The sequence below is a fragment of the Pimephales promelas genome, chromosome 11, assembly GCF_988280905.1.
Source record: "Pimephales promelas chromosome 11, fPimPro1.hap1.1, whole genome shotgun sequence".
Taxonomy (NCBI): domain Eukaryota; kingdom Metazoa; phylum Chordata; class Actinopteri; order Cypriniformes; family Leuciscidae; genus Pimephales; species Pimephales promelas.
This window is the reverse complement of record NC_142779.1, coordinates 21,855,954-21,874,898: the sequence shown is the minus strand read 5'-3', so window position 1 is coordinate 21,874,898 and position 18,945 is coordinate 21,855,954. Positions and strand designations below refer to the sequence as shown.

The 18,945-nt window shown below is 42.2% G+C and overlaps 2 protein-coding genes across 2 annotated transcripts in view; one reads left to right on the top strand and one right to left on the bottom strand.

Annotated features, from left to right (window-relative positions):
- LOC148977171 (uncharacterized) overlaps positions 1-18,945 on the top strand; it is a 37,009-nt gene that overhangs the window by 17,164 nt on the left and 900 nt on the right. The window contains exons 26-43 of the mRNA XM_089117410.1: positions 682-875; positions 967-1,057; positions 1,167-1,249; positions 1,355-1,478; positions 1,574-1,719; positions 2,017-2,167; positions 5,556-6,151; positions 6,362-6,508; positions 6,818-6,968; positions 9,339-9,497; positions 9,580-9,747; positions 9,855-9,956; positions 10,055-10,258; positions 10,329-10,536; positions 17,040-17,152; positions 17,385-17,590; positions 17,684-17,791; positions 18,610-18,889. Of these exons, the coding sequence (XP_088973536.1) occupies positions 682-875; positions 967-1,057; positions 1,167-1,249; positions 1,355-1,478; positions 1,574-1,719; positions 2,017-2,167; positions 5,556-6,151; positions 6,362-6,508; positions 6,818-6,968; positions 9,339-9,497; positions 9,580-9,747; positions 9,855-9,956; positions 10,055-10,258; positions 10,329-10,536; positions 17,040-17,152; positions 17,385-17,590; positions 17,684-17,791; positions 18,610-18,889 (3,231 nt within the window). The remainder of the gene's footprint in view (positions 1-681; positions 876-966; positions 1,058-1,166; positions 1,250-1,354; positions 1,479-1,573; positions 1,720-2,016; positions 2,168-5,555; positions 6,152-6,361; positions 6,509-6,817; positions 6,969-9,338; positions 9,498-9,579; positions 9,748-9,854; positions 9,957-10,054; positions 10,259-10,328; positions 10,537-17,039; positions 17,153-17,384; positions 17,591-17,683; positions 17,792-18,609; positions 18,890-18,945) is intronic.
- Positions 12,741-15,913, bottom strand: LOC148977172 (uncharacterized). Its single transcript, XM_089117398.1, has 4 exons — positions 15,608-15,913; positions 15,453-15,507; positions 13,002-15,391; positions 12,741-12,909 (listed from the first exon to the last, which is right to left on the bottom strand). Exons 1-4 carry the CDS (start codon positions 15,911-15,913, stop codon positions 12,889-12,891), a joined length of 2,772 nt encoding a protein of 923 aa, XP_088973524.1. The 3' UTR covers positions 12,741-12,888.

Genomic DNA, 18,945 nt, shown 5'->3' with positions numbered 1-18,945 from the left:
TACATTTCTCTTAACCACATTGCTACTCACTCATTTGGCATGACATCATTTGTATTACAAGGCAACAAAAAAATACTGCCCAATTAAAACAAAAAAAGAGCTTACAACAAAGTAGCAGCATTAAAGTGCCCCTATAATGCTATTTTAAAGGTTTCTAATCCTATAATAATTTTGTTTTAAAGGTCTCCTACAACCGGTTTACATGCATCAAAGGTCAAAAACTTAAATTTTCTCATAATATAATGCACTATATCCCTACATTTTTCAATTATTCTCAAACGACTCATCCGATGATTCAGTCTCTCTAAATACCTCCTTTCTGTGAGCTACTCTGCTAGGATTAGCCTGATGACCCAGTCAGTTGTGATTGGTCTACTTAAAACGTGTGTCGGAAATGAAATCTTTATTACCATAATTTAACTTCAGCTCTGTAAGCTTACTAAAATTTAGAGTTTAGAGTCAATTCTTTTTTTCTGAGAAACAATTGTTTTATTTATTGTGCACTTTCGGTTTCACAACTTTGCAGATCGTTTACATTCACAGACAGCTATATAATACACTGAATGAAAGGTAATATTCAAAAAAAGCATCATGGGGCACTTTAAATAAAAATGTTAAATGACAAAATAATCCTTCTGTGATACAAGTTTAGTGATACAGTTTTTTTCCTGCTTTCTGCAGGCCTGTTTTTCAGCAGAGGGCAGTCTGGCAGAGGCAGGGCAGCAGCTTGAAGCTCTAAAGGAGTTGTGTGATACTCTGAGCCCTGAGGACGCACACAGGCTCGCACAAGCCCAACTCAGAGAATGTGAGAGACGGCTTGCTGCCATCCAGCGGCAGTTTAGTGGAGACAGAGATACACCTCCTCCGGACACAGGGTAAAAGGAGGAGAAAGAGCCTCTCCCATATGTTATTTTTGTATGATAAAAACATTTTGCCATTAAAACATTTTTTTTAAATGCCTAATAGTTCACAAACAGAGCAAACCCCTGAGCCATCCCCTCAGAAAGCACTTACAGCCTCACCACCAGCTGAGAAGCCCAAAGAAGTTAGTTCAGAGGTACAGTTATATTAATAGTGTTTGGACATAGGTTTTCTTTTTTTATAATAAAGTTTGTCCCTGATAAATATATATTGGTGCATTTTGTGTCTGGGGGATATTGCTTTAGGCTGGTTCACCGGTTAGCCCCCAGCGACCGAGAACTGTGGAGAAGAGGGAGATAGTGAAACAAACGAGTACAGAAGAGGACAGGTATTGATAAAAAGAGAATATTGTTTATGTTTCTGTATATGGTTGTGTGTGTGATATTGTGTCAGATTCTTATGGTTTACATCTTCTTTTTCTTGGATTGCTCAGGTACCGCAGCTCCAGATTTGCATTACAAGCTCAGCTAAACAGAAATGAGCAATGCATGCTGGGAGATCGTCCCACAGAATCAGTCACTCCCACAGACCTGCAGAAAAGACTAAGAGAATTAAAGGTAATGCACTGTTTTGTTTAGTTTTAAAGTGATTTGATATTATGCGGATTTGATATAAAAATCACTAAATTTACCCCCTGTCTTTTTTGTTTTAGTCTCTGTGGGACGAGACGGAGACTTTGTGGAAGGAGTATGAAACACTGTGTACGAAATGTGTTCAATTCAACGAACGATCTGTTGAGCAAGACCGAATGGAGCTTACTGTCAGGTGGAGAGAGCAGAGGTCACAGTTACAGGGCAGGTATGTGTGTGCATCAAGAAAACAACCCTGTCATATGAAAGTTTGTGTGTTCAGACATTGCATTACTTTCATCTTTCAAAGCAGTATAAGCTTTAATGTGTGTTTTAAACTAGTTAGCTGAAATAAATATTCACATAACACCACTATTACAGCTTCTATTTTGTTCTTTCACCCAGTGTCACCCGAATGATCATATGATCCACTCAAATCAAAGAGTTCCAGAGAAAATGTCCTGTAGCCAGACTGTCTGTATGCACATTGTGTTGTTTGTTAAAATAAGTCTATGCTCTCTGTCAGGGTGGATTCACTTGGAGCAGCACTCGAGCTCATGGACTCCATTACGCTGAAAATCTCTGAGTTTTCTGAAAGGCTGGAGAAGTTCATTAAAGAGCCCAAAGACATTAAAGGATATACACTAGCTAACCCTGTCATTCTGAAAGATGTGAAGGTGAGAGACATTTTTATTTATTAATTTATCATTCTTATTTATGGTTATATTTTGTTTTGTTAAAGGGTTAGTTCACCCAAAACTGAAAATTAAGTCATTAATTACTCACCCCCATGCTGTTCCAACCCCGCAAGACCTTCGTTCGTCTTCGGAACACAAATGAAGATATTTTTGATTAAATTTGAGAGCTGTATAACTACCACATATACTTCCGGGACTGGCTCTTGACGGCCCAGAAAGTCAATGAAGAAAATTTTTAAATATTCCATGTGCCTACAGTGGCTCAACTATAAGTTTATCAAGCGACGAGAATACTTTTTGTGCGAAAAAGCAAACAAAAATAACGACTTTATTCGACTTTTCCTTTTCTTCCTTGTTGGCCTGAAACGAGACTTCCTTAGATTTCCACGAGAATTGCGATCTTCTTACACTACTTCAGTTCAGTTCTCATGCATGCGTCGTGGAAATCGTATAGAAGTCTCGTTTCAGGCCAACAAGGAAGAAAAGGAAAAGTCGAATAAAGTCGTTATTTTTGTTTGTTTTTTCGCACAAAAAGTAGTCTCGTCGCTTGATAAACTTATAGTTGAGCCACTGTAGTCACATGGAATATTTAAACATTTTCTTCATTGACTTTCTGGGCCGTCAAGAGCCAGTCCCGGAAGTCTATGTGGTAGTTATACAGCTCTCAAATTTAATCAAAAATATCTTCATTTGTGTTCCGAAGATGAACGAAGGTCTTACGGGGTTGGTACAGCATGGGGGTGAGTAATTAATGACTTAATTTTCATTTTTGGGTGAACTAACCCTTTAATGTAGTTAGTTTTATTATCTGTCACTCTAATTTATTTATAGCATTTATTCTAGGGCTGTCAGTTAAACACGTTATTGACGGCGTTATCGCAAACATCATTCTCTCTAGAAGAGGTTCTCTCGTACTGCGTAATATCTCACGCTAGGGGAAAACCTCTTTTCCACGAGATATTGAAGCCAAAAATTATCCTTAATTTTGAATTAATGTAAAACGCATTGTGGCAGCATGCAGACATAGGTAAGGCGTGCCTATTGGCTGTCCTGCGGCAACTGCAGCAGCCTATCGAAGAGGCCCTTTGGTGACGGTCCAATGGCGGCACTTCGCTCCCACTTCGTCACTCTCCCGTGAAGCGGGAGTAGCCTAGCCCAATAAATATAGCTCAATGGGCTGATATAACTGTTTTTTCATTGCCAAAGTGAACCAGAGTGCTGCAGGCACAGTAAGATACGCAGTACTCGTTCCCTCTTCTAGAGAGAACCGAAGCTTCGTTAGTAAATGAGTATGTTCTTTTACGAGAGGTTCTCTCGTACTGCGTAATATCTTATGCTTCCCAAAAAGTTAGCATTCCAAAGGACCTAATCACTATAACAGTGTCACATACAGTCAGGGTGAAAACGTTCGGCCTGAACTGAGTAACAGTAAGGGTATTATTTTTACCCACGGGGAACATTTTTATCGGTCAGCGAACTGTGCTCAAGCGATTGTAGTATTCTGCGCCGAAGCAGCGGGTCAGACATAACTCGATTTTATACCGACAATAGTTTAGCCTGTAAGGCGGGAACCTCTAGGTTATAAAACCTTATAAATGTAGATGGGGAGGCCCAGCCTGGCGCCATACAGATATCCTGTAAGGTAATCCAGCTAGACCAAGCCCACGACGAGGCCATACCTCTAGTGGAGTGCGCTCTAACACCTAAAGGGCACTTGAGGCCCTTTGACGTGTATGTCAGCGCAATGGCATCAACTATCCATCTGTATAGGCTCTGTTTCGATGCGGCTAGGCCCTTAGCAAGACCGCTGACCGAAACAAAAAGCCGCTCAGTCTGTCTGAAAAAGTACGAGCGAGACACGTAGGCTCTTAATGCCCTGACTGGGCAAATGAGACTCGCATTTATCTCCTCGTTATAAACCGGCTGGGCGGACAGGGAAATAACCGGGGCCATGAACGTTGTGTTGAGGGATTTAGGCTCATAACTGCTCATAACTTTGAGTATGACTTTCGAGTCATTTGGCCGAAATTTTAAACATGTCAAGCTCACTGAGAGTGCTTGTAAATCCCCTATGCGCTTTACTGAAGCGAGAGCAATAAGAAACACTGTTTTGAATGACAGGTGTTTCATATGCGACATCTGAATTGGCTCAAACGGGGCACCTTTCATGGCTTCCAGAAGCGTGGAAAGGTCCCACATGGGGATTGAGGGGGATCTGGGTAGATTCAACCTCTTGGCTCCTTTTAGGAAGCGGATGACCAGATCGTTTTTCCCCAGTGACAGGCCAATCGTGGGCTTTGTAATCGCAGCTATGGCCGCCACATAGACTTTGAGCATGGATGGGGTTATCCAGTTGCAGGAAGGAGAGCACTTCTGTCACTCCGCCGCCTAGGGGTGAAAAGGCTCAGGCTTTGCACCAGCCAGCAAACACTGACCACTTTGAGGCATAGAGTCGTCTAGTTGATGACGCTCTAGCCTGTGTGATCGAATTTAACACTCCCTCGGGGAGGTTTGCGGGTACCCGTTGATGGCTAATGCGTGCAGGGACCACAGCTCCAGTTGACGATGCCAAATCGAGCCCTTGGCCTGAGAGAGGGGGTCTTTCCTCAACGGTATTGGCCATGGGGCAGTGCTGGTCAGCTGCATCAGGACTGGGAACCAGGCTTGGTCTGTCCAGAGCGGAGCCACAAGAATCACTTAGCATCCGGTTTCCCTGATTCGTTCCAACACCTGAAGCAGGAGCAAAACTGCAGACGGCAATGGCGGTCCCCGTCGATGAGTGGACCTCAACACGAGCCACAGGAGGATGGCATCTTTAAAAAGACGCAAGCTCTTTTAGAGAAAAAAGTGTGAGTCACAGCAGCAAACATACACTTATGCAGAGTATAAAGAATATAGACGTCGGATAGCGTAGCAGGAACGGTGACTGAAGGCGGCGAGATGAAGGCCAGCGGCTTCAGATGCAGAGGCTCGTCCCGCAGAAGGGTATTTTAACGCCGCGGCTTCTCACTCCGGATCCAGTGCTGCGTTAGCTGTGCTGAAGAGATGAAAAATCAGTTATATCACCCCATCAAGCTATATTTATAGGGCTAGGCCAGGCTTGTTCTGCAGGAGTGTGACGCCCATTAAACCGTCACCAAAGGGCCTCTCTCGATAGGCTGCTGCAGTCTGATGTAACATAAACGTTGGTAAAACAAGTCTTCCCCATGCGAATCATCTATCAGTGTTTTGTGCAATTACTATTTAAATATAATAAAATCTGAGAGAAATGGAAGTTGGACGTAATAGATCCCGTAGCAATGTCACTGCATGTTAAGATCTTTTTATCTAAATATCTACCTCGTCCTCCCTTTTCTACCATTTTCAGGACCTAGATGAAAGCATCCAGATAGAGATGGATCGTCTGTCTCGATTTGACTCTGAACCCAGTCATCTGGACCTGCGAGACCGATCACCTCTGACTCAAGTGGTTCTGAGCCACAGATCCAGCCTGGACCGTCTCAGGCAACAAGTGCGCAAGAGCGACGCTGCTGCCCGAGCCCTCGACCGCTTCCTTATGTCCCTGCAGACCGTGGAGCTCGATGTCTCTTCTGTGCAGAGTGCCCCTAGCAATGATCATGTGGTACTGCAGGACAGCAGGTCTAAGCTGGCACTAATCAGGAAGGGAGTCAGCAGCCTTAAGGATAAGGCTCCACAGCTGGACCAGCTTTTGGGCGGAGCACAGCTCGAGGTGACCCAGGACGGGAGCCCTGTTTCCTGTCTGGATATGGTCGGCGTCCTGGTTCACAGGGTGGAAGAGGCAGATGATCGTCTGATGATTCGACAGAATGAGCTCCAGAAGGAACAGCAGAACCAGGGACTCGGCCTGAGGAGGAAGACTATGCAGGCTGAGCTGAGAAAGGTGCAGGGGGCAGCAGAAAAACAAGGTCTAAAGGATCCAACCATGCCAGCTGTACAGCACCGGTATTGACATTGTTTCATGCTTTTGTGTGCAAGTGTGTCTTGGAATTGTCTTTATTTGGGCTTAACAAATATTGATTTAGTGTTAATTGAGCTTAATTTTATTAATTAATCAGCATGTGATTATAATATAATTACTTAAGCAATTTAATTGATCCATAGCCACCTCTTTTTAACAGACTGTCCAATTACACTGTGTGCATCTGTGTTTAGGATTCGAGCGCTGTCCGATCTGGAATCACATTTGAACTCTCTTCGCCCTGAATACCAAAGCATCAAGAAGCAGAAAGAGGACCCTGATCTAGCAGACGAAGAGCTGGACTTTCTTTGGGAAGAGACTGAGAAAGCTGTATCTGACAGGTGGGTTCTAGACAAGAAAATTAAATTAATCAAATTTGCCCATTTTTCTGCCCTTATAGGGTTAGTTATTCACTCACCTTCATGTACTTCCAAACGAATTAAGACAGATTTTTAGAAGATATTTTTCATTAGCACTTCAAATCGTGCATAAAGAGATAAAATAAAAATGTATATAAAAATAATTCCATAAAAACCAAGAGGTTTAATCATGTTTTTTTGTTCCCCATGAACAATCATAAAAATCATTATGTCTATGTAATGTCCCCATAAAATATGAAAACCCAATTTGTTTGTTTGTGTATTTGACAGACAAGAGCAGTGCACGGTTCTGATGGAGCTGCTGAAGAAGTTTCAGAACTGTCGCAGTTACCTAAGTAACACTCTCCAGAGGGCGGAGCAAACGATCAATGAGCAGGCATCATACATGGGCAAAGAAAACCTGCAACGTCTCCTAGCAAAAGTATGTCAACCTCAGACTAATCCCAACTCTTCACATTCACAATACAGTAAATGCTAATATTATAAATGCCTGTTGTAATTTACCATCAGTTTTCTTTCACATAAAAATGATTTGTACCAGCAGGTGTCGCTCATAGTAATGTCTTTTCATTACTCATAAAATTCAGAATTGTTTGTTGTCTTAGGTTTCCATCATCTACATGTACATAATCTACGCTTTTATTACGGCAGTCTGAAAGAAACTGCTCTCATCATTGCGCTGACGAATTGGCCCCAATGTTTCTCTAATACATTTAGATGCTTGCTATAATTGGTCAGATCCTTTTATATCCTGTGGTACATTGTTTGCTGGGTAATTATGATGAATCAAATTGGTAATTTATGATTTTGCATGGTCTACACTGAAAATTCAATAACTGTAGGGTTCATGGGTAGGATCAACGAAATTCTTATAGGTAATAGATCATGCCTATCTAGAATGAGTAGCTTTAGATTGTTAACCATCATGCCACCATGGTCACTTTTTCTGTTTAATCTCATATTGTTTCTTACGGAGCCCCCCTAGTCCCACTTTGGCAAAAAAAAAATGAATTATAACTATCTCGTGGCCTCAAGATACTAACTCGTGGCCTCAAGTTAGTAACTCGTGGCCTCAAGATAGTAACTTGTGGCCTCAAGATACTATCTCGTGGCCTCAAGATAGTAACTCGTGGCCTCACAAGATGTTAACTCGTAGCCTCAAGATAGTAACTCGTGGCCTCAAGATAGTAACTTGTGGCCTCAAGATAGTAACTCGTGGCCTCAAGATACTATCTCGTGGCCTCAAGATACTATCTCGTGGCCTCAAGATAGTAACTCGTGGCCTCAAGATAGTAACTTGTGGCCTCAAGATACTATCTCGTGGCCTCAAGTTAGTAACTCGTGGCCTCAAGATAGTAACTTGTGGCCTCAAGATACTATCTCGTGGCCTCAAGTTAGTAACTCGTGGCCTCAAGATAGTAACTTGTGGCCTCAAGATACTATCTTGTGGCCTCAAGATACTATCTTGTGGCCTCAAGATAGTAACTCGTGGCCTCAACATACTATCTCGTGGCCTCAAGATAGTAACTCGTGGCCTCAAGATAGTAACTTGTGGCCTCAAGATAGTAACTCGTGGCCTCAAGATACTATCTCGTGGCCTCAAGATACTATCTCGTGGCCTCAAGATAGTAATTCGTGGCCTCAAGATAGTAACTTGTGGCCTCAAGATAGTAACTCGTGGCCTCAAGATACTATCTCGTGGCCTCAAGATACTATCTCGTGGCCTCAAGTTAGTAACTCGTGGCCTCAAGATAGTAACTTGTGGCCTCAAGATACTATCTCGTGGCCTCAAGATAGTAACTCGTGGCCTCAAGATAGTAACTCGTGGCCTCAAGATAGTAACTTGTTGTGGCCTCAAGATAGTAACTCGTGGCCTCAAGATACTATCTCGTGGCCTCAAGATACTATCTCGTGGCCTCAAGATACTGTCTCGTGGCCTCAAGATAGTAACTCGTGGCCTCAAGATAGTAACTCGTGGCCTCAAGATAGTAACTCGTGGCCTCAAGATACTATCTCGTGGCCTCAAGATAGTAACTTGTGGCCTCAAGATAGTAACTTGTGGCCTCAAGATACTATCTCGTGGCCTCAAGATACTATCTCGTGGCCTCAAGATAGTAACTTGTGGCCTGAAGATATTAACCTGTGGCCTCAAGATACTATCTCGTGGCCTCAAGATACTAACTCGTGGCCTCCAGATACTATCTCGTGGCCTCAAGACAGTAACTCGTGGCCTCAAGATACTAACTCATTGCCTCAAGATACTAACTCGTGGCCTCAAGATACTAACTCGTGGCCTCAAGATACTAACTCATGGCCTCAAGATACTATCTCGTGGCCTCAAGATAGTAACTTATGGCCTCAAGATACTATCTTGTGGCCTCAAGATACTATCTTGTGGCCTCAAGATAGTAACTCGTGGCCTCAAGATATTAACCCGTGGCCTCAGGATACTAACTCGTGGCCTCAAGATACTAACTCGTAGCCTCAAAATACTAACTCGTGGCATCAAGATACTAACTCGTAGCCTCAAAATACTAACTCGTGGCATCAAGTTACTATCTTGAGGCCATGAGATAGCATCTTAAGGCCACGAGTTACAATCTTGAGGCCACGAGATAGTATCTTGAGGCCACGAGTTACAATCTTGAGGCCACGAATTACTATCTTGAGACCACAAGATAGTTATAATTAATTTTTTTTTTTTTTTTGCCAAAGTGGGACAAGGGGGGCCACCGTAGTTTCTTTTAAGTGTAGTCCTTTATTATATTTACACTATGCATTATAATTGTAGGTTGTTGGCATAAAGGAGGATCTTAATGGCCTCGGACCCAAGATGGAAGAGTTCAGATCTGTGTGCAGACAGTTGCAGTCTCAGCTGAAGAAAATTCCTGATTGCTCAGAAACTCCTTTTGAGATAGAGGCAGATGCTTTGGTGGACTCATGGCTGGATGTGAGTATATGAAAAACATCTGTTCACATGCATCACATGCATCACAAATACTTCTTGGTTAATATGTGTGTTTCTCTGGCAGGTGTCAGAGAAGACAGATGGTTACATGGATAACCTGCGTTTGGGTCTGGAGTTGTGGGAGAAACAGCTGGTTCTGGGTGGAGAGGTGGACAGCTGGACTTCAACTAAACTCATCATCTTCTCAGAGTCTCACCCCTTCAGCAGTGAGACGGAGATTCTCAGCATGAAGGTGTTTCTTCACAAAATGCTTCATAGGCATTTAAAATGTTCACATACATGGACTAAAAGGCACAAGACTATCGTTTTGACTTAACAGGTTCTTTATGTTTTCATTAGAATGAGATTCAGTATCAGGAGGACAACCTTGAACACTTTCACAGGAAGTTGCTAGAGATCCAGGAACTGCTGCAAAGCAAAGAATCTCCACTTGAGTTACAGGTGAATGTACAGATTACTTTTTCTGCTTATTAAATGATGGCGCTCACCTAATTCCTAATTATTCCTAACTTTAACCATACTCACACTGTCTCCTTTAGGTAATGGAAACAAACCTGAGGAAGAAAATGGAGCAGGTGAAAGAACTCTTCTCCGACTGCACTGACGTGTTCCAGGAGCTCCTCACAGTTAAAGCTCATTTGGCTGAAAAGATTGACGCTTATCAATCATCTGTGAAGAATATACGCTCCTCACTAGATACGATTAGCTCAGAAGATCGCACACAGCTGGATGTGCATTTACAGGTATGATTAACAGACGGACATGTATAAACACTCTCTTTTGGTGTTTAATTCAATTAATTTTCTTTTGTAGGACTTGTGTGAGCAGCTTTTGGACCAGGAGGAGCAAGCCGATTCTTTGCTGAAGGAAATCAGTCTCATGTCCAGCATTACTGGACCGCAGGTTTTGGAGGAGCTGACCAATCACACCAAGCATCTCAAAGACAGCATTGCAGAAACACGAGATCTGATTCACCAAAAGAAGGAACAGGGGGAGAGAAGCTTCCTTCAGACAATTAAAGGTTTGTGTTACAGCCCTCAATCCAGTTCAGCTCGTTATAAATTCTCACATAGATAAAAGACCGAACATATAGGAATCACAGACGATTTAGCGTTTCTGGCGTTAACACACCATATTTTTAATTAGACAGGCCTTGAGAGTTGAGTGGACAATAAATCATAAATTCAGCAAAATAAAGATAACACAGGTAGGGCCCATAAAGGGAAAACAGATACCCTTGCTAACCCTGTACTTCAGTCAGGAGAGATCTTACCTGGCTCCCGAAAAGAAATAAAACGGGTGAATCTTCCGGGCAGCTGCTTCCCTTCACTAAACTAAATAAATAATAAAAAGTGTACAAAGGAAAATAAAGCCACTACCTGGTTTAAACAAATAAACTAGAATCAAAAGAAAACAATCATTCGCCTCGCTCCCGCATGGCGAGACGACAACCCACAGGTGATCACCCCAGCTGGTAATTAGGCGGAGAGAAGAGGAGAGCGGGCTGTGAGAGAGCAGTGAGAGAGAGATCCGTGACATCAGAACCGGCACCGCTTAAATAGCAGGAACTCCCGTGACGTCACTTTGCTTTCCGCTGTACAACTCTACCTCGCCATCTGTAACTCAAAAGAAATAGCACACACACTAATCGCTCAATAGTACACACACACACACATAACACCCTCACCCTTAAATGATTAATTGTAGGGATGAAATCAGCTTACCTCAGAATAACCTACAATTAATTCAAGTACGAGACAAAGCGTCAGCAATCACGTTATCCTTACCCCGAATGTGACGAATGTCCAACTCAAAAGTCTGTAAAAACAAACTCCAACGCATCAGTCGTTGATTATTGTTTTTCATTCGACTAATAAAAGTCAAGGGATTGTGATCCGTGTAAACAATCAGTGGGTGCGTAACAGAAGCAATGTAAACATCAAAATGTTGAATGGCAAGGACAAGGGCGAGCGCCTCCTTCTCAATAGTGGAGTAACCTCGCTGATGTTTATTAAATTTGCGTGAAAAGTAGCAAACAGGATGCTCAACACCAGCCTGATCTAGTTGAAGGAGTACAGCTCCAGCACCAGTGTCACTTGCATCAACAGCAAGAAAAAACGGAGTAGAAAAGTCAGGAGCTGACAAAACAGGAGAAGAAACCAAAAGTGCTTTGATTTTCTCAAAACTCAACTGACAAGTCTCGGTCCATTTAAACGCAACTTTTGGACTAAGTAGGTCGGTTAAAGGAGAAGCGACGACAGAAAAATTTTTGCAAAAACTTCTGTAGTATCCGACCATTCCTAAAAATCGACGGAGTTCCCGACGCGTGGTGGGCATGGGGAAATTGGTGATAGCCTCCACCTTAGACTCAACAGGTCGAACCTGACCGCTACCGACGATTTTTCCCAGATAGGTGACCGTGGCGCGACCAAATTCGCACTTCACTAAATTCACTGTGAGGTTAGCTCGAGACAAACGACTGAACAACTCATCGAGTTGCTCCACATGTTCTGACCAAGACGCGCTGTAAATGACTAAGTCATCCAAATACGCTTCAACATTATGCATACCTTTGATGACACGATTAACCAATCTCTGAAAGGTTGCCGGAGCATTTCGTAAACCGAAAGCCATTACTTTGTAATGTAGGAAATGATCTGGTGTTACGAACGCACTAATCTCTTTTGCGCGATCTGACAAAGGCACCTGCCAGTAACCTTTAAGCAGATCGATTTTAGTGACGAACGCAGCATTTCCAACATGATCCACGCAATCTTCCATACGCGGCAATGGATAACTATCGGGTTTCGTTACAGCATTAACGCGTCTAAAATCAGTACAAAAACGAAATGTACCGTCAGTCTTTTTGACCAACAAGCAGGGGGAGCTCCAAGGACTAAAACTGGGCTCGGCGATATCATTTTCGAGCATAAAGTTTACCTCGTGTTGCAGTTGAGTTCTCTTTTCAGGGCTCACACGATATGCGTGTTGTTTAATAGGCAACGAATCGCCAACGTCGATATCATGCTCTATTAATGAGGTACACGAGGGAACATCAGAGAACAAATTCTCATACTTCCGAATAATACTAATCACATCAGCTCGTTCAGTTACAGTTAAATGTGAAAAATGCGAGTCCAAAGTTCGAATTATCGAAGAATTCTTCAACCTTCCCGCAACCAGTTCTGCAGCAGGAAACTCAACATCCCCTTCACAAGTGGCAACAGCAACGTTGTCCGATAAAGGACACTCTGGGCGGATGAAAGATTCAGCACTGGACAGCACCCCATCCTCAGGTACATCAGCACTGGACAGCACCGGTCCCTCGGTCACCGGAAAGTCTGTAGGTAAAACAGTCAACACAGCCGACTTCCTACCAGACCATTCTGGCGGTCTTTCGAAGTACGGTTTAAGCATGTTAATATGACAAAGACGAGTTTTCTTTCTTCGGTCATTCGTCGAGATAACATAATCAAGCTCACTCACCTTTTCTTTGACTGGGTAAGGACCATAATAACGAGCTTGCAATGCAGACCCAGGCACTGGCATCAGCACTAACACCTTGTCGCCAGGAGCAAAGCTACGAAGTTTAGCACAACGATCATAACGTTTTTTCATTCGTCGCTGAGAAATCTCCAAATTCTCTTTGGCCAACTCACATGCACGACGCAACTTGAAACGAAATCCTGAAACATAGTCAAGAATGTTAGGAGTTGGGTCACTAGTCCAATGATCTTTAATCACTTTAAGTGGACCACGGACAGTATGCCCGAACACCAGTTCAGCCGGACTAAAGCCCAACGACTCCTGCACAACCTCTCGCACGGCGAACATAACCATGGGTACCCCGTCGTCCCAATCCTTCTGAAACTCAAGACAGAACGCGCGCAACATTGACTTTAAAGTCTGATGGAACCTTTCAAGTGCGCCCTGGCTTTCAGGATGGTAACAACTTGACGTACGATGTTGTATATGCAACTGCTCCAGAGCTTGTTTAAACACACGCAACATAAAATTCGTACCTTGGTCCGATTGAATAGTACGCGGAAGACCAAACAGTGAGAAAAACTTTACAAGAGATTTCACAATCACTGGTGCAGTAATTTTACGCAGAGGGATTGCCTCTGGAAAACGTGTTGACGAGCACATTATGGTCAGCAAGTATTGATTTCCTGACTTAGTACGAGGCAAAGGACCGACACAGTCAATCATCACCCGCTCAAATGGTTCACTAAAAGCAGGAATTGGATGTAATGGAGCGGGTGGGATATTCTGGTTCGGTTTTCCCGCCATTTGGCACACATGACAACTTCGGCAATAACTCGCAACATCGGTTTTCAAACCAGGCCAGAAAAAATTACGGAGGATACGGTCGTATGTTTTATTCACTCCTAAATGACCGGCAAACGGGCTATCATGCGCAAGGCTCAAAATCTCAGAGCGGTACGAGGAGGGAACTATTATCTGCTTGACGACTTGCCACTCATCATCAGCAGATGCAGTAGGTGGTCTCCACTTCCTCATCAACACCCCATCTTCAACAAAGTAACCTTGCGATACCTGTTCGAGTTGCTCCACAGGAACAACAGCTTCAAAGAGGGATGACGTTTTCTCATCTTTCCTCTGTTCAACAATAAGCTGCTCGCGAGACAGAGACAATCCATTGAGCCCCATAGAGTGTTCATCTCGCTTATTAACGGCGATGTCTAAACCGTCAACAAAGTCTGAACACTTAACCTGACAAAAATCTGCATTAGAGAGGAACGTATCACTCAAATCAAAATTCCACTCACTTTCTGATTCACAAAGATTTTTATCTTTCAGTCTCTGGGTCATAGCGCGAGTAACAGCACATGAGGGGAAAACCTCAGGATATGTCTGAGCTAATGCATCAATAGAAGTACCAGGTAGAGGAACATCAGTTACCTCAGGGCTAGCAAAAACTTTTCCTCCCGCCAAGTCATTTCCTAAAATAAATGTGACATCTCGAACAGGAAGACACGGTCGCACTCCAACCACTACGCGGCCAACAACAAGGGAAGACTCAATTTCAATCTCATGCAAAGGTACCTTCACAAAGCCCATTTCAAAACCCTGTACCAAGACGCTTGAACCAATAAAGCTCTCATCAGACAACGGCAATACTCCCTCCAGAATAAAACTCTGAGCAGCGCCTGTATCACGAAGTATCTTGACTGGTTTACGTAAATCATCTTTACCTGCCAAAGATACGAATCCGTCCATCATGAACGGCACATATCCCTCATCTTTCCATATGTCAGCATCAGAAGCCAACGACTGCAGTCCTTCCACCTGTGACGAGGACGTCATCAACAGACCTACTGGTTTAGGAACATTATTCTTCTTTTTGAGCACATTACACTCAGAAATAATGTGTCCACGTTTCTTACAATAAAAACAAACAGGTGAGAACACGGATTTATCAGAACTCACCGCCACTTTGTCGACAGGCAGAGGGCGTTCCAAGTTACGCTGAGAAGACCGATAACTGTTAACTGATGGAATCTTTGGTGTTACGCTAAACACATTTTTATGTGTAAGCACATATTCATCAGCCAACGCGGAAGCAGCGGAACATTTCAAAACTTTTTGCTCATTTAAATAAGTTACAACGCGTTCGGGTAAGCAGTTTTTAAATTCCTCTAAAATAATCAGTTCACGGAGCTCTTCGAAAGTTTTCACTTTCATAGAAACGCACCAACGATCAAACATTGACTCCTTCTCCCGAGCGAACTCAACGTAAGTCTCATTAGTTTTCCGAAGGTTACGAAATTTCTGACGATAAGCTTCGGGAACCAGCTCATACACTCTAAGAACAGACACCTTCACCTGATCGTAATCAAGACTCTCCTCAACTGATAAAGATCTCAACTGATAAAGACCTCAACTGATAAAGATCTTACCTGGCTCCCTTACCTGGGAGCCAGGTAAGATCTCTCCTCAACTGATAAAGAAGAAAAAGCTTCTTGGGCTTTACCCACAAAAACACACTGCAACAACATGGGCCAAAATGTTTTCGGCCATTTCATATTGTTAGCAACGCGTTCAAAAAGAGCAAAAAACTTATCTACCTCTTGCTCTCGAAACTGAGGAACCATACGAATATTACGACTCACGTCGAAATCAGAAGTATCTGTTAAACCTCTTTCACGAGATTTCAGCTCCATTTCTTTCAGGCGGCACGCTTGCTCCATTTCTAACCTTTTCAACTCAAGTTCATGTCTCTCACGATTCATTTGTCTCTCTTTCTCACGCTCCCATTCTTCTCTCTCCCTCAACAAAACTCTGTCGTGCTCCTTAGCTTGCAGCTCCAATTTCTTAATCTGCAATGCAAGATCCTCTGAACCACCCTCAACTGAATCAGGATAATCCATCATCTTTTCCTCATCACCAAAAACGCCCAATTCATGCAATGAATCAAGAAGCAATATCTGTAACTCACGTTTAGTTATAGTTTTACGGAAACCAACCTTAAAGTGAGCAGCAATTTTCGTAAGATCTACCCTGTTGATTTTGAACAGCTCATCTTGCGTCGGATCTGCAATAAAGTTAGTTAATTCGAACATGGTCAGATCTAACGTTTGGGTTAAGAGAGGAAACAAAAAACGAGCACTACACGAGTCAAAAAAAAAAAATTCACGCCAATCGACTGTGATTATACAAAGTTACCGAAGTAACAACTACAAAGTGTGAGCAGATTAAACAAAGCCACACAAAATTCGTTCATCGATCCCGGACGAGCCCCCAAATATGTTACAGCCCTCAATCCAGTTCAGCTCGTTATAAATTCTCACATAGATAAAAGACCGAACATATAGGAATCACAGACGATTTAGCGTTTCTGGCGTTAACACACCATATTTTTAATTAGACAGGCCTTGAGAGTTGAGTGGACAATAAATCATAAATTCAGCAAAATAAAGATAACACAGGTAGGGCCCATAAAGGGAAAACAGATACCCTTGCTAACCCTGTACTTCAGTCAGGAGAGATCTTACCTGGCTCCCGAAAAGAAATAAAACGGGTGAATCTTCCGGGCAGCTGCTTCCCTTCACTAAACTAAATAAATAATAAAAAGTGTACAAAGGAAAATAAAGCCACTACCTGGTTTAAACAAATAAACTAGAATCAAAAGAAAACAATCATTCGCCTCGCTCCCGCATGGCGAGACGACAACCCACAGGTGATCACCCCAGCTGGTAATTAGGCGGAGAGAAGAGGAGAGCGGGCTGTGAGAGAGCAGTGAGAGAGAGATCCGTGACATCAGAACCGGCACCGCTTAAATAGCAGGAACTCCCGTGACGTCACTTTGCTTTCCGCTGTACAACTCTACCTCGCCATCTGTAACTCAAAAGAAATAGCACACACACTAATCGCTCAATAGTACACACACACACACATAACATTTGCATTGTGCTATTATTACTTGGAGAAACTAATTGAGAAATAATGTACATTTTTAAGTGATTTTTGTTTTGTCTTTTTGTCCCATTGGCTCTGCAGAAGAGTTCCAGTCATTTGAGGAATGGTTGCAGGATGAGCAGCTCTCTGTGAATGAGTGTTTTGAAAACCCTGAGAGGAAGCAGGATGTCGAAATGTCCATGCAGAAATTGACAGTGAGTAATAGTGAGGTCACAGCCCTATGATTATGGTTTTAGCAATGACATTTTTCGAAATACTTTTCAGCCTTACTGTACAATACACTAATTGGACATTGGACAGCAATCCAATGCAAAGAATCACCAGGTGTTTGCAGCCTTAGTCAAAAGCATAATTATAAAATAACAGGAAGGATTGAAATTTAGTAGTGTCTGATTAGCAATACTGAACAATTTGTGTTTTCTTCAGAGTTTCCTGGCATCTAAAGAAGGAGAAAATCGTCTGGCCCAGCTGAAGGAGAGATTTGAGAGAGGCGAACAGGCAAAGGTTCCTTCTGAGGCTCAAGCTTTGCTCTCCTCATGGCACCAGGAGCAGGAAGGAGAACTGGCCACACTCAGGGCTCACTGCCAGGGGCGCCATAAACAGCTAGATGACATCCTCCACAACCTCAACAGGTACATGGACTTAGCTCACATCATAGCGATTTGTTGTTACTGTTTTTTTTTTTTAATCCATTCAGTAATCCAATCATGTCTTTATGTATTTAGTTTGCAAGAGGAACATAACCATTTGAAGGAGTGGCTTCAGCTCAGGGAGAAAGTGCCAGAACAGAGAGAAAAAGTTCGACAAATCCAAGAGGAGTTTCTTAAGGAAAGGTATTCGTTTTTCAAAATGTTCATTTTGTATTTTTGTTTAAAACTAATTTTTTCTCTTTTTTAACATTTTTATAAAATTAACTATAATTAAAAAATGAAACACATTGCATTTTCTTGGTTCTATGACATGCAGGTAAACAAATTATAATTTTATAAATCTAAATAATAATAATAATAATATAAATAATATTAATAATAATAATAATTATTATTATTATTATTACTAATATTTGTACAATTTTAAACTCTGAAGCTTTTAATTTGGTGGAAAACTGCAGACTTTTATTCTTTGTTTTTAGTTGACAACAGGTTTATGCTTTAAAATCTTAAAAATACTGTCCAGGAAAATGTTTAATTTGTATGAATAGGAAAATAAAATGACCATGGAACACGATGCATATCCAATTTCATGTGACCAAAACTCACAGCACGAGATGGAGTTCGTTTGGAGCAGTGTTTACGAGCTGCTCCAAGATGCCATATCGCAATTTCAACTTTATTTAAATTGTACAGCCCTTATATTTATTTGAAATTTTACAATTTAATAATGTAATTATTATTATTTTTTTTTATTAACTTCGAAGCCCCTGCAGTTTCCCTGTTTTCACTGAGCAGAAAGCTTTGGTGCGCACAATAATTGGTGGAAAAATTGCAGTTGAATTACTATCTTTAATTATTATCTTTCCACAGTTTAATTATTATCTTTCCACAAAAAAAAAAAAAAAAATGAATGACCTGTGCTAAGTTTTGGGGAACAAATAATGATTATGTGCACCCATAAAACCTACACAACTCTTACCTTCATCCTTAATCTACAGTGGTCGTATAGAGGCATTCAATGACCTGTTATCCACTGTAAGGATGCGTGGCCTGAGGGGAGACCCTTTCCTTAGAGACAGCGAGACCCTGATAGACCAATACCACAGCCTGGGGATTCTTTTGGAAAATCAGGCCCAAGTCCACAAGACCCTCGATGATCAAACTGAAACATTCCAATACAATGCAGAGCAGATTAGAGCCTGGATCAGAGATATAAAGCAAGGACTTGAGTGCATGGACACAGACACGCCAAACCAAAAGAAACACATGGATGCTCAGGTGGGTCTCCTAACCATCACAATTTGGATTTTTTTAGCTGTATTTTGCTGGGGAAA

Coding starts and splice junctions, on each gene's coding strand:
- LOC148977172 (XM_089117398.1), bottom strand. CDS start 15,913: ATGATGGATTATCCTGATTCAGTTGAGGGTGGTTCAGAGGATCTTGCA. Junction 15,508..15,607: donor CTCAGTTTCGAGAGCAAGAG/GTAGATAAGTTT, acceptor TTGTGGGTAAAG/CCCAAGAAGCTTTTTCTTCT. Junction 12,910..13,001: donor CTTACCCAGTCAAAGAAAAG/GTGAGTGAGCTT, acceptor GTACTTCGAAAG/ACCGCCAGAATGGTCTGGTA.